The sequence below is a fragment of the Aedes albopictus genome, chromosome 2 (genome assembly GCF_035046485.1).
Source record: "Aedes albopictus strain Foshan chromosome 2, AalbF5, whole genome shotgun sequence".
Classification (NCBI taxonomy): Eukaryota; Metazoa; Arthropoda; class Insecta; order Diptera; family Culicidae; genus Aedes; species Aedes albopictus.
The window spans coordinates 307,667,247-307,682,593 of NC_085137.1; the positions used below are offsets into that span (position 1 = coordinate 307,667,247).

General features: G+C 40.1%; 1 protein-coding gene across 1 annotated transcript in view; it reads right to left on the reverse strand.

Moving 5' to 3' along the window:
• Positions 1-664: 664 nt before the first annotated feature.
• The window catches only part of LOC109428676 (zinc finger protein 888), a 40,697-nt gene continuing 26,014 nt past the window's right edge, over positions 665-15,347 (reverse strand). Inside the window, exon 4 of the mRNA XM_029879780.2 lies at positions 665-3,038. Within this exon, the coding sequence (XP_029735640.2) occupies positions 2,982-3,038 (57 nt within the window). The 3' untranslated portion in view covers positions 665-2,981. The remainder of the gene's footprint in view (positions 3,039-15,347) is intronic.

A 15,347-nucleotide genomic window follows, 5' to 3' on the forward strand; every position in this document is an offset into this window, starting at 1 on the left:
AGTTACAGTGAAAATTTATAATTTCGATGTTTTGTGTACATTTAATGCTGCTGCTGGCGAAACAAAATGAAATCATCCTTATAGAACCTGGTAAGTACTGCCACTATTTGCATATTACTGCGCATGTGATGAATAATGTGTGTTTAACCATATTTTTTCATGTTTGTATTCCAGTTCATACCTGCAGCAACATCTACAACTAGGCAAACTCCCTCGCTCTTTCCGATACGTGCAGACGCATTTTATATGAAGTTGGCGTTTGGAAGCACATTCAAAAAGCAATCAAGCATGACTAATAAATTACAATCGATGGTGTTCTGGCAGCACTGCACGAGCGCCGGTTACCACACGGCATGATTTGGACGATGAGGCAGCAACAACCCCATGAAACGGCTGTCATCCACACTAAAGACACTATATGCAAAGACACGAAATGTTCCAATTGGAATTCCAAATTTTCTGTCAATGTCATTCCAATCGAGCAGGAGACCTGTCAAACGTGCTTTAAAGCATTGCTCGTCGGCATCATCGTCATGATTGGATGATCATCATCGACAACAACAATCATCACACTTCGTATCTTTGCTTATAGTATCTTTAATCCACACAACTGGATTGAAGCCAAAAATATGGTGCTGGACGTGGTGCTGATTTGAATCGGCGGTTGCATAAGGCTGAAAACACAGTGAATTTTTCTGTTGAAGCAGGTGCGACATTCAAATTTAATTGACTTTAGTGTTGTTTTAAATGGTCTATATGTATTTTCATACTTGTGCGTGTTGTAAATTTAACAAAGAACACTAAACCCATTGTACAACATGTGGAAATGATCGTTTTACGATCCCGAATTTATCTTCGCACGACAAAGTTCGCTTCCGCACGTAGCAAATTGGCCAGCAGACTGAAATTTCGTAAACAAACCTGTGGCGCCCCACCAAAGGCGGCGGCTTCAAGAACTAACGCTTTCTTCAGGGGGTTGGGCAGCAAGCGTAAATGTCGGTTGACAGGTGTCAGAGTGACGGAAGAGATGACAGTATTGAAAGAGAGATGGAAAGCCGTCAAAGGAGAGTTGCAAGGAAAACATAAACAAAGGTAGTGCATAGAAGATAGGTGGTCGAGATATGAGGAATAAAGTGGAAGAAAATTGAATTAGTTACCATTTGCGAAATTTGATGATAGGGCAGTTTAAGGAAAGTAACTTGAAATAGAATAGTTCCGCGGGTGATTTGTTAGTGGATTCTTGAATTCGGATCAGATTTGGTCAGATGATCACAAACTAATACACCGCGGAGTAAAATTTAGTGGTTGATGAGCTGGAGGCCCGACGGGAAGAGACAGTTTAGACAACAGACTTGAGAAACCAGATATCGACGCACGACGAGGACGAGACTTTGCACAGTGGTCCAAATCGGAGTATTTCGAGGACAAAATTCGTGGCTACGTTGCCTGCAAAGGAAGGTAGAAGGGAAGCCAATAGAGGAGAAAATCAAACTAAAATTGTAAGTGAATTCATACTAAACAAGTTGTATTATCATTGACGAAAATGTCAAATTTATTACTTACAGTTTGATCTGCCACAATAAAAGGCCGATTCACAAAAATTGTTTGCGCCGAATTTGATCCGAACAGATGGAATTAATGATTAATCTTTGTTCTTTGACAGACCTGAACTTCTTGAAATTCGAAATTCATTCCAATAAGAAAATCGGAGCTCCGTTCAACCGATGCTCGGTTCGCCACGTTTTTTTGATTTAGCTCCAACCGATTACTTCGGTTTGTTTGACATTTGGGATAGAAACCAATGTTTACCGAACACTCGGTTATTCTACATTCAACCGAACAACCAACCGAGCGTTCAGCAGATAAAAACTCGGTTCAAATTCAACCGAGTTCGGTACAATTTTTTAATGTCGTTTTCGTTTTTGCGGTGGTGCTACACCGCTTCGTGCTACACTTTTCACTGCAAAAACGAACATTTTCGGTGCAGTCGCATTGGTGTGCGTGAATAAAAGGCAAAATATTTACAACTTTGCAAACGTTGATTGGTGGACACGGTGTACACTCGCTACACTCTCGAATTTTTGAGTGCTGCACTATCTTGAGCGGTGCAGAAAAAGTGCTACACCGGTGCAGCACGAAAATGAAAAACGAACACTTTCGGTGCAAAAGTGCTACACCGGTGTAGCACCACCGCAAAAACGAAAACGACATAAGTGTGTGGTATGGGGAAGATGTCTGGATTCCATAAATGGCGACTGGAATATCCAAGATGGTGGTCCAAAATACAAGATGGCGGCTCCAAATTCAAGATGGCGGCTGTTTAAGGACAGGCTTGTTAGAATCCCAAAATGGCCACCACAATGGCCGGCTTTGGCACCTACTCACGATTTCGAGGGCACAAATCTCTGCGTAAACAAAACCATCGCATCTGAGCTTTTTATTTTAAGCTAATTACAAGTGAGCAAGAACAGAATAATAAAATGCATTGTTGTTTGAAGCTTGCTTCTTGAGATTTGTGCATCTGAAGTTTTGATGCAATGTTGAAGCGGGATTTTAAGACGTTTGTCCTTAATGAAGTATATTTTTCGTAGGGAAGATGCCTAGACGCCAAAAATGGCGACCAGAACATCCAAGATGGCAAACTTAAATCCCAAATGGCGGCTTCAAATTCAAGATAGCGTCTTTTTCTTAAGAGTTTGAGGCTCAAACATTAAAAGCCAGATAAACGATATGATTTGTGGTATCATGAAATGGATTTCTGTTAATTGTATGAAAATGCGATGTACATCAACATTTCGCTTGAGTTTTATTGAAATGGGGTTTCGAAGGCACGAGAAAGGCGCCATCACCGCTAGGTGGATTAATTAGGGTTTTTCTTTTTATTATTCATTTATGAACCTGGAGCTTAATTTATAGTTTCAGTAGTAGAGTGCCACTGCGCTTTTCAGCATTGTGTTAGATTACTCAGAAGATGTAGGAAATTAAAAACAAATGGTTGAGGTGGTTTGAGATGCGACAATAAAATGATTTAAGCAGTCCTGAAATAAAAAAAATATTATCTATAAAAACACACCAGGGAAATTCAGTTCAATACAGACATCAGTTTGATTCAATAGTAGAATACAAAAGTTTAGCATCAATGCACGATTGGATTCCTTGTTTTGCCACTGTACTATTTCTTTGATTATTAGTACTTTTTTATACCTCAAATCGATTTCAAAGATTTTTGATTTCATCGTATTTAGTATAAATCCATCGTGAGCCGATTAATTAAATTGCTCCTATTTTTATGTACAAATTTTAAATTGATTTTCAACTAACTAAACCACAAAAAATATGAAAATTTGGATTTTGGCCCAGTTAGGCGAACAAATTTAGAATATGTAGTTGTCTTGATACCGTTGGAATCCTCAATTGCGCCGAACCAGCTCCTGGCTAGACGAAATCCTCTTCGCGACAATCGTAGAGACGCAGGGGTATATTTGATTCTCAGTAGGTAACAACGGATGTCTCATTCCATTCTTTCTTTTTTCCGATGATCGCAAGGACATGCATGGTCAGAGCCGACATGTTTTTTTTTTATGGTTGGAATCTTCATTAACGTACTTTGAGAACTTTACTTACCCCAGACATAGTTGATTCTTTGTGCAATTTAGGTTGTTTTACTGCTCAAGGGTGCATTCGTACAGTTACCGGCACAAAAAAAGATCCACCATATAGTAATAACAGTATCTAGTGAAAAATACACGCAAAAATGATAAAATATAACTTTCAATGAATGCACTACATCTATTTTACATTGTTTTAGTAATCTGTGTTGAAAAAAAATTTGGTTTTTGAGGAATAAAATGATTTCTGATGAGATTGGGAAAATTGTTTGAAAATTGGGTATGACAGAAAAAAAGATCCACTTAGCAGTTAATTCTGAAAATTCAAAATTTCGCCAAATTTTCACACGTTTTGCTTTTTGGTTTATGCTGTTGTGATGTTTTTGACACGTGAAATTTATTTTGACATGAGTTCCATCAGTTTTAGGGTGATATGGGGCGAGTTTATTTTTCATGGTTAATATAATTGATAAAATTTTTTTGACTAAGCTACAGAAGCTACCTGTAAGCAAGAATGAATGCTATTAATCTACAATACAACAATAATTCAGCTTGCAGACATACAGGAACGTACTTTTTTGAACAATTTTTATGAGTATTGGTCGACTAAGGCAAATAAATGCACATGTTGTGGAGATTAGTGAGGATTATATGATATTATTTGATACTATTTGATAACTCAAAACACTCTGACGTTTATTTATCGCTATGATCACCTCCATCTGCTTGTAATAAAGCTTGCTGGAGTTATATTCTATCATATACACAATGATAATTACAAATTTTTAATAGGGGTACTCACTAAACAGATTAAATTGCTGCGTAAGCCATGATTTTCTGCTTATTTGAAATGTTTCATGATTTTGCGAATGAAATAATCAAAGATTGCCTTGGTGATCGCGACGTTTAATCAGTTTAATCGGTTTACGCTGTTAAGTGAATCCCCCTAATGTATTACAAGTGGTACACATGGTGCGCACTTATAATGTTACCTTGCAAAATAAAATCACACTGGTGTTAAATTATGCGCACACATGAAATGAGTGATTGTAGTGTCTTCGGACGAATCAAAGTCAACCACGTCGCTTGGTGTGTAACAATCAACTGAACTCTTTATTGCCTCTTTCTCTCTACATATCCCCAAGTACATAACCGTCTGACTACCCTCTGTATTCGAGCACGCTATTGTTACGCTTGAGCGTCACATCTACTCTACATCTCCCCCTTTTCTGGATAGTCTGTAACTGTCCCCAATCTATAGTCACTCAAGTATTGCGGTTGCTTGCTTTCACGGCGAGGTCTTCCCGTCGACGTCACACCTGCTGACGAATCTGGCAATTCTGCTGAAGTTGAAGTTTCTGGATGTAGCTTCGGGATGTGTTCAAGGATTTCTGAACCTGTCGGGTTGTCCCTTGATCCAACTTCCATTCGTTTCAATTGCGAGACGTTTCGATGGAACGTTCTTCCGGTTTCGTTAGAATGTAGTGTAACGTCCGCTCCCTTGCGTTGCAATACGATTAACTCTTCCGGACTGAAGTTAGTTGCGAGTTTGTTCTCTTTCGTTATTCTCTTCGCCAATACTACGTCCCCCTCTTTGAGCGCGTTCAGTTTCGCTCGTCGTCGTATATCCACGTATTCCGCTTCCTTTTCCTTTTTTTCGCGGTCCCGATCTTGGACGTCCTCAACTAACTTCAAACCCGTGAGTGGAATTGCCGGTAATTTGTCACGCAAAACTCTTCCAAACATCAGTAAGGATGGTGCTACTCCAGTTGTTGAGTGAGGTGTAGAATTATACATAAGAATGTACATTCTTAGATCCCATTTCCAATCGGCTCCTGCTGTCTCCTGGCTTATCTGTAACCGTTTCTTTAGAGCACGATTGGCTCTCTCTACTTCCCCGTTCGCTTGCGGCCAATAGGGTGTTGTTTTCCGTAGTTCAATTCCATATTCTTTGCAAAACTCCTGCAGTACATCACTCGTAAACTGTGGACCGTTGTCCGATTTGATGGACTCTGGTATGCCATAACGACAGAAGCATTCATGCAGTGCCTGTACCGTTAGTTTCGCTGTTATTTCCTTCATGATGGCAACCTCTACAAATCGACTGAAGTAGTCCACCATAACCAGCAGGTTGTGGCCTGAAGGAAGCGGCCCCATAAAATCTATCGCAATGTGCACCCATGGCTTGTCCGGCATCTTCGTTCGCACTAGTGGTTCTGGAGGTCCTGCTGATGATACAAGTAGGCATTCCTTACAGCGTTTCACCAGTTGTTCTACTTCCGAATCCAGTCCTGGCCACCACACCTTCTGCCGTAATCGTCGCTTCATAACTACTATACCGGGATGGCCTTCATGGCCAAGCTCCAAAACACGTTGGCGTAACGATTTTGGAATGACAATCCGATCACATTGCAGCAATACTCCTGCTGACTGGTATAACTCTGCAGCATACGGCTTGAACTCCTTGGAAAAATCCGCCCAACTACCGTTATTCAGCGCTTCAATCACCTCCTTGATTTGTTCATCTTTTTGCGATTCTGAGACGATCTCCTCTGGAGCCACTGCTATTGGAGCTGGCGATTTTATGATCAACTGAATATATTCTTCTCCTTCGTCATCAAAGCTTTTGGGTTCCGACGGTGAAAGTCTCGATAGAGCATCCGCTAGGTTAGTAATTCCAGGTTCGTAAACCACCTCGTAATCGAAAGACTGTAGCCGAAGTACCCAACGCTCTATCCGTGCACAGGGCTTAGAACGACGACTGAACAAAAATTGCAAGGGTTTGCAGTCTGTCACCAGTTTAAACTTGGTTCCAACTAGGTAGAGACGAAAATGTTCTACGCCCCAAACTAGACCAAGAGCTTCCCGTTCGGTCTGGAAGTATTTTCGTTCCAATTCGGATAGAGACTTGCTCGCATATGCAATAATTCTCCTTTCTCCTTTTGCATCTTCTTGAAGCAAGACCGCTCCAAGTCCGGATGGACTAGCATCAGTGACAAGTATACTGAGATCCTGAGGATCGAAAAACCCAAGATTATTGATGTCGGAAACCGCTGCTTTGATCTCATCGAACGCTGCCTGTTCCTTCGCTGACCAAACAAACTTATTTCCAGTCCGCAATAAAGCTCGGAGTGGGTCGGTTCTGGTGGCCAGATGTGGTATAAATCGACCAACATAGGTCACCAAACCCAAAAAACTTCTCAACTCTCCTACATTCTCAGGCTCTCGAAACTTAGTTATTGATGTAACTCGACTGGCCGTTGGTTTGATGCCATCCGGGGTTAATCGATGACCAAGAAATTCCAGGCTGTCCACATTGAATGAACACTTCTCCTTGTTCAGTAAGACCCCGTATTCTTCGAAACGAGCAAGCAACGCCTTAAGCCTTTGGTCATGCTCGTGTGGTGTTCTACCGAAAACCATCGCGTCGTCCAAATAAACAATGACTCCTTCCAGACCAGCCACAATCGTGTCCATGACTTTCTGGAAGATCTCAGGCGCACAACTAATACCGAACATTAGGCGTTTATATCTGGATAATGGATACAAAATAATAAAGAAACCAGAAGCATTTATTTCAACATTCGTAATATAAATCAAGCAAACTAAAAATGATCAACAACTGTACCTAAACAAGCCGTACTTCGTTATAAACGTAGTGATCACCCGCGAATCTTCCGACAATTCTAGCTGATGATAAGCGTCCTTAACATCAACCTTTGAAAATTTCACCGCTCCATTCACCCTTCCGAGCAGTTCTTCGATCAGCGGGAACGGATGATGTTCTCGAAGCACACCCCGATTCGCTTGCCGCATGTCCACACAGAGCCTGACATCTCCCGACTCCTTCAGAATGGGAACCAGTCAATGGTGACACCCACACTGATGGGCCTTCTACTTTCTCAATTATGTCTTTTTCCAAAAGATACTGCAGCTTCTCAAAAATCCGTTCTTCCAAGGGAATTGGCGCTCGGCGATACGCCTGCTGCACTGGTTGAACCTTCCTGTTGATCGGGATCTCAACTAGAACTCCTTTTATTTTTGGGAATGCGTCTTTGGCCGTTCCAACTGATCCGATATCAAATCCGACTCTTAGCACTTTCAGCTCCTTTGCTGTGCTGTCTCCCAGCAAACAGTGCTGTCCGTGTTCGACGATGTAGAATTTAGCATCCGTCTTAATCGAACCCGCTTGGACTTCGGCCGTGAACATACCCACAATTTCCATCGGTTTCTTCGTAGCGTACGCCAGCAAATTCTTGTCCGGTTTCGCCCAATATTCTTTAATCTTCATTCCTGTCTTCCGAACTCGTTCCCATGTAGCTTTGTCGATAAGATTCGCAGCCGCCCCGGAATCTATGATCATGGGGATTTTCACACCACCCACCATGAATTCGAACAAGTTATTCCCCATAGCGAAAAAGATGTTCCCTTCCTTCGGTTCTTCCTCCTCTGCAACCAATCGGATTCGTTTTGGTTTCTCCATTGTCATATCCGGCTGGTTGATGCGCTTCAAGCACCGATTCATAAAATGTCCCAGCTGCCCGCACTTCAGACATTTGGCACCTTTTGCCCGACAAGTAGAATCTCCCTTCAGATGACCTCTATATCCGCAAGCAAAGCATTTTCGGTCCGTTGAGTTGAACGATTTTGCTGCCGGGACCCAACTGTGAGGATTTCTATCACGTTGGATTCCAGTGGTGTTCCATCTGGATGCCGGTCCCTTTTTGAACACTGGATTCACCCCAAAATGATTGCCTCCTCCGCTTGACGGCTTCGCATCATTGCGATCCAGATGCTTCATCTGTTCCTGCACATCCGCCAATGTAGTCCCAAGTGTTATGATGTCTTCTAGTCTCAAATCTTTGGCCAAAATATTGCGCCGTAGCTCTGTTGATCTACATCCCTCCACAATCTGTTCAATAATCCTTTCCTCAACCTCTCTGGCATCGTACTTGTCGAATTCACAACGCTTAGCCTGAATACGTAAGCGAAGAACAAAATCAGCAAACCTCTCTTCCGACTTTTGCAGTATTTGCCTGAACAGATGCCTCTCATAATTTTTCCTGCGCATCGGTTCAAAGTGTTCGTCCAACTTCTGGATTGCCACGTCATAATACGGAGGATCGATCAAGACTTGCGGGATTTCATCGACTCCTGGCAAGTGGTCAAAAATTTCCTGTATCTCGGGCCCTGCCAGATGCAAAAGCATCGATCGCTTTTCCCACTGAGAAGATAACCCAGTTGCATCGAAATAACGCTCAAGCTCTCTTTTCCATTTCTGCCACTCGGTTGGCAATTGCGACCGATCAGCCCCCATTTCGAACGGTTTGATCCTCCGGAACGAATCCATTCTAAAAGTCGAGAATAAAATAACCTGGTTTATATTCCCACATTTTTTTTTGTTTCTGTTTTGCTGAGTTCATACCTGGAATCGTGCAAATAATATTGTGCCCCTAAATATTTCTTATATAATTAAGGTAAAATCTCAATTTGAATTATTTGATATATATTTGTTTCAATTTATTTACATTTCCCGTATCGTTTCCAAAAACCAACTAGAACTTTCTGCGCATGTTATTCACCAACAATCTGGCATCCCTGTACTTTCAGTTCATTCGACTACTTTCCGCATCTTTTTTTCCGATTGTACATGTATTCATTGCATAATCCGAGAAGAACAAAGTTGTTTTAGTCACGCACACAGTTGCAATCAATGTTCCTAACCATCGTGTCACTTACTTCCCTCCCACGTCGCACCCAGTTGCGAAATTCATTACCAATCTTTACTCTATATACACCGTCGCTGCTGTACCCGCACCCAGTTGCGATTTTCTTGTTCTTATGTAATCATGCGCTTGGCACACAGTTGCCTTCCCTCTTGCCTGCGATCCCAATTAAAACAGACATTTACCGCGTGGCACCCAGTTGCCAAACCCCTCGCACACAGTTGCGAACTCCATATAATGATATATGTATTATGTTGCTGAAGCTGACCACCAAGCGGCAGTCTATTTCGCACACAGTTGCGTTCCCGACTTTTGCCTACTAAGTTTGTGGCACTATGTTGCCTCTCTCATTCGCACCCAGTTGCGTAGCGGTCCGCTCTCCCCACACTTTAATCATAATATTCCAATAGGGCACTGCATGAAATTATCTCCATCTCTTTCACTCTTGCAGAAATTATGTAAACAACAAGGCCAAGAAACGTCAAAATCCCATACTAAATGATAACAATGCAGTGCCCTATTGACTTACCTGTCACCAACACACCGTTGTTTTATTCTACCATACACATGTGGTGAGCAGCTATGGCCACGGTCATCTACACAAATTCCACCATGTGGCACCGGTTTCCCCATTTACTTTTCTTTTTTTTTTCAAATCCACACGCTATTTAGAGAGACACTCAAAGCATATTTGCACTTTTTATTCCATTTCCCTGGTATCATGATTTTTCTCCCACTTTTCCAATTATTTTCATCATGCACTGATCAGGACTCGCAGCTCGAAATATTCTCTATATTTTTCGACCCCACATTTTCCGTTTCTATTTGCACTTCGACTCCAGATATGAAACCACCACTCATCCCCGCCATTTTGTTTAGCCCAAAGAATCACGACCTGTGCCCTTTTTCACTCTGTTATTCTCAACAGATTCGGAGCATATTTTTATTTCATCCAAATGGACTCACCTTCCACACTTATTAAAACGACCGATAAAAATAATTTGTAGCACTTCACAACCCGTCGAACTAGCCGATTAATTTTAATCCTCTCGCCAGAAACTGTAGTGTCTTCGGACGAATCAAAGTCAACCACATCGCTTGGTGTGTAACAATCAACTGAACTCTTTATTGCCTCTTTCTCTCTACATATCCCCACATAACCGTCTGACTACCCTCTGTATTCGAGCACGCTATTGTTACGCTTGAGCGTCACATCCACTCTACAGTGATTGCAAGAGATACTAACGTCAAATCATGTTGGTGTCTTCAGCACATTTATTTCTTGCATTCCAACAAAAAATATTGCAGAAGACAGCAAGATGATCTGACGCTTTATTTTTTGCAAACTTTTGATTCTGAGAATGGGTGTATTGAAGCGACAGTGGAATTTGCTGCTAAAAGTTAGCATTATGATTGAACACCAGTTTGTACCACTTACAATACATTGAAATTTTGTAATTATCAAAGTGTATAAGATAGAATATACCTCCAGCAAGCTTTAGTACAAGCAGATGGAGGTGATCATTGCGATAAACAAACGTCAGAGTGTTTTGAGTTGTGTTGAGTTTGAGTTGTAGTATCAAATAATATCATATAATCCTTAATAATCTTCACAACATGTGCATTTCTTTGCCTTAGTCGACCAAAAGTCATGAAAATTGTTCAAAAAAGTACATTCCTCTATGTCTGAAAGCTGAATTATTGTTGTATTGTAGATTAATAGCATTCATTCTTGCTTACAGATAACTTCTGTAGTTTGGGAAAATTTTACCAATTATATTAACCATGAAAAATAAACTCGCCCCATCACGGTGTGCCAAAAACCGTTATTAACAAATAAAAATGTCCACCAATTTGGCACCCGTCATTCGAAAGATATACTATCCTAGTATCTACTCTGAAAATTTGAAAATCTTTCATCGAGGGAAATTGAAGTTTTGTCATTTGAGCATATTGCGTTATTTCTATAGGATTTTCTTATAGGAGTAAATATACAAAAACCGTAGTTCTACGGCCATTTATAATTTCAACCCAAATAAACATTAGTTTTTCAAATACTATCCAACGTGTATGATATTTAGGCAATGTTTCTGCAAATTTGACAACATTTTGTTAAATTCCTTCCTTTGAGATTCCAATCAAGTAACAGTTATTTGAAGAATTTACTCTATTCCCCTAAATTTTACTTATAATCGCTATAATCCAATTATTTCCATGCGACTATCAAACCCATCAGAGCATAAATGTTATCCTTTTCAGAAATTTGTATTTAATATGCGTGATTTTTTATAAATTTGCGATAAGTTGCAGCCATTCTTTTGATGGGTTTGATAATCACAATGGTATGGGAGCTTAAGACGTTTGTAAAATAAATTTAAAAAGTGTATCTTTCGAGTATGTTCTTACGAGCTGGATCTGAGCTATGCACCGACTGAAATTTCGTCAATGATAAGAAATCCTTGCGTACGTTTATACACGTACGATTTTATGTATAAACAAGTGATTTTTTATAACGTCTAATAGATTTATTATTTGTTATTATTGTGATTTATTATGTGTTATTAAATTGTACTTGAAATGCTATGTGAATGCACGGTTTCTAATGATCGAAAGTTTTAAAGAAGTATTATATTCCGTTTACTGACCAAAAAGATAACTTTGAATTAGATACGACAAGAAGCACAATAGCTTATCATTTTGAAGTATAGGAAAATTAATATTAATTGTTTATGCAATTTTCAACCTAAATCTCAAACACAGGATTATATGTATTGCTACATATGTATTAGTCTGGGACACGGTTATATGGGAAAAAATGATAAAACTCTCGTTCCTGTATACTTTTTGAGTGCCATTTTGCCCTCATATCAACTGTGCAAAATTACAGCTCAATCAAAGAAACTATATTTTAGCGTTCGTCTTTTAGTATGAACATACTATTTAGTATGAGAAGAATTTACTTCTTCAAAAAAAATCGCCCCTTGATCCCTAAAATTTAATGATGTGATCTCTGAAGAAAACTTCACCTCCGAAAACCGCAAAGCGATGTAATGTTCGTTAAAAAAAACATAAAGCCTTACCCGATCAATAAAATGACGATATATTATTATTTATTGTTAATCCTTACATGTTAAACGGCGTTGCCATGCTATTCGGTTTTCAGTTAATACCTTTTTCCACATGCCTTAGATCGATTTGCGGTGTTCAGAGGGTTGATTCCTCGTCAAATTTCCTACAGAAATCATGCATCAATCTAATTTTTAAGGATTAAGGGGCCACCTTTGGCGATTTTTCTTTGACAAGGTGATTTTTCCCATAGTAAATTGTATGAAAACTTAAAACGGCTGGCGCTAAATTATAGTTTCTCCGATCGTGCTGAAATTTTGCACAGTTTATATGAGGCCAAAATGGAACTCAAAAAGTGTGTAGGAGTGAAATGTCTATTTCTACCCATGCTAACATATATTGTTGTTGTTACAATTTCAAACACCTCATGGCAGTTGTTTAAGGGTGTAAATATGATAATCTCATAATCTCACTTAATTTTTGATAAATTGGAGTTGATACCCAATACCATAAGCTATAATTCCAATTATCTGACGGAATATTTTTTTTAAAGATAGGTTATCCATGTTAAAGACACATTTTTACGCTTTTATGGTAGACTAGAAAATATTTTAAACATGTGGTAGATATTCTTCCTAACACTTTTTCGAATTATTTCATAAATGTCTTAAGCCAGTTTATTTTATAAACTCTTAAGCCAGCGTGACTATCAAACCCAGCAATATAATGGTTTAAAATTTATTGCATATATGCCCAACAATCACGTATATTCAATACTAATTGCAAAAAAAAATGTTTTGATGACGTATCCAGCTTTTTACGCTAACCGGAGGGGTGATTCGAATATGACGTTTCTTGCCGACAACCGAATTTCAGTTCAATGCCATCCTAGTAGACTGTAAGAGAGTTTGTTTATGAAAGTGTCAAAAATTTTCGCTAGATTTGTTTCGTCCCAACAGCGACCCTCAGCGTATTTTAAAACTGTTATCCTATTTCTGGAGCTCGATTTGAATAGGTCGAATGTGCTTTTGTCGATTAAAAATTCGATCAGTTGGATTCGCTTATTACAGCGGAAACCGTTGAAATTGAGCAAAGTTTATACATACAGCAGAATCCTCACAAAACAGGCTTTCTGATCCATCATTAAAAGTTTGCAAAATATCTGCCATATTGCTACAATGACTAAAATAAACTGATCGAATTTTATATCGACAAAAGCACATACGACCTATTCAAATCGAGCTCCAGATTTGTTCTTCAATTAATCTAGGTTTAAGTTCTTTTTTAGGTCAAATGCGAGCAGGTGTAACGCAATCTAATTGGAAGCCCAAGAGTACAAATTGGCTAAATTGGCAAAAACTTTCACGCACTCACCCGACTTCAGCGTGGTTGGCAACGCAGTGGAAAAGCTATTTCGCAAAGAACGATTCTACTTTTGGCAACGTACAATTCCTGGATTTGACCTGGACGCATTATTTAGATCCAAACAATATGTTTTCATTATAAAGAACTGAACGGCAAATATTATTAACAGACGAATTTGTTTTATTTACTAGATCAAGATTAAGTTATTGCTATATGTGGTGATAGGTCTGTAACCAATCTATGGTAAAGCTCTGTAAGCATACGAAGAGGAATAATAAATGTAGCTAATCAGTGAAGCGGCCTCGTGTTTGATCTAGCGTGCTTTCCCTATCACAAATTGGCGACAGGATTGGATTTTTTTTAACGTTTTTCGGTGATTATTTGTGCGTTAGTACCCAAGGAATAACTACGGTAAGTAATCACATCAATAAAAGTGATTATTGAAAAGAAAAGGCAAAATAAACATTCGGCATCAAACCGCAATGGGAGTGGAAAAAAGCTCACATCTCGATTCTTACCACGATTCATTTACAGGAGTGTGTGTGAGAGGTGGCCTGCGTCTAGAAAGCAGAGAGGAAAGCTCGATGAGAAAACCGCACCTCCGACCTCACCAGTGAGTTGCGCGTTGGTCTGTGTCTAGTAAACAGAAGAGTCCAAGTGATAAAGCTCTGTGTCTTGTAAACAGAAAGGTCCGCGTCACGATAGCGATAGAAAAAAAACAAGTGGTGGATACGGACACGGCGTCCGCCTAGAATTGGCTCTGTGTCAAGAGAACAGAAAGAACGTATAGTAGAAGCGGAATTTTTCGAGTCATATACGCTGCGGCTGGTAAGCAAAAAAAAAAAGAGATTTGTTTTGTTGGGTGAACTAATTTGAAGGAGGGTAATTTCAGATCGGTGAGACAGGCTCGTGAGTCGACAGAATACTCACCCACGAGAGAAATACTGCTGTTTGCGATGGACGAAAACCGGTTGCTTTCTAAGCTACCTCCGTTTTCAGTCGTGGGAGTCCCCTTGACGGACCGCAGGAATAAATGGATTACGTGGAAGCGAGGGTTTGAAATCTGTCTGCGTGCTGCCAAAATAGAAGATGGAACCGAAAAGAAAGATATGCTTCTGGCGTGCGGGTCGTTTGAGCTCCAAGAGATATTTTTCAGCATACCGGGAGCAGACGTGGCTGCGGATGCTGAGAACGAGATTGATCCCTACATGGTGGCAATGAAAAAGTTGGACGACTATTTCGCCCCCCAACGTCACGAAGCCCACGAACGTTTCCTGTTTTGGTCGATGAAACCGGAGCCGGAAGAAACATTGGAAAAGTTCCTTATGCGGGTACAGGCTCATGGAACAAAATGCAACTTTGGAAGAACGGCGTCGGAGAGCTCTGGTATTGCGATTGTTGACAAGATGCTCCAATTCGTACCAAATCAATTGCGTGCGAAATTGCTTCAGGAGAAAGATCTCACCCTGGAGGAGCTTGTTAAGCAAGTAAATGCGTATGAAACGTCACGAGTAGCCAGTGATCAGATGAGCGGAAGAGGTGTTCAGATGCAACCAAGTAGGCCAATGATGGACAACGTGCA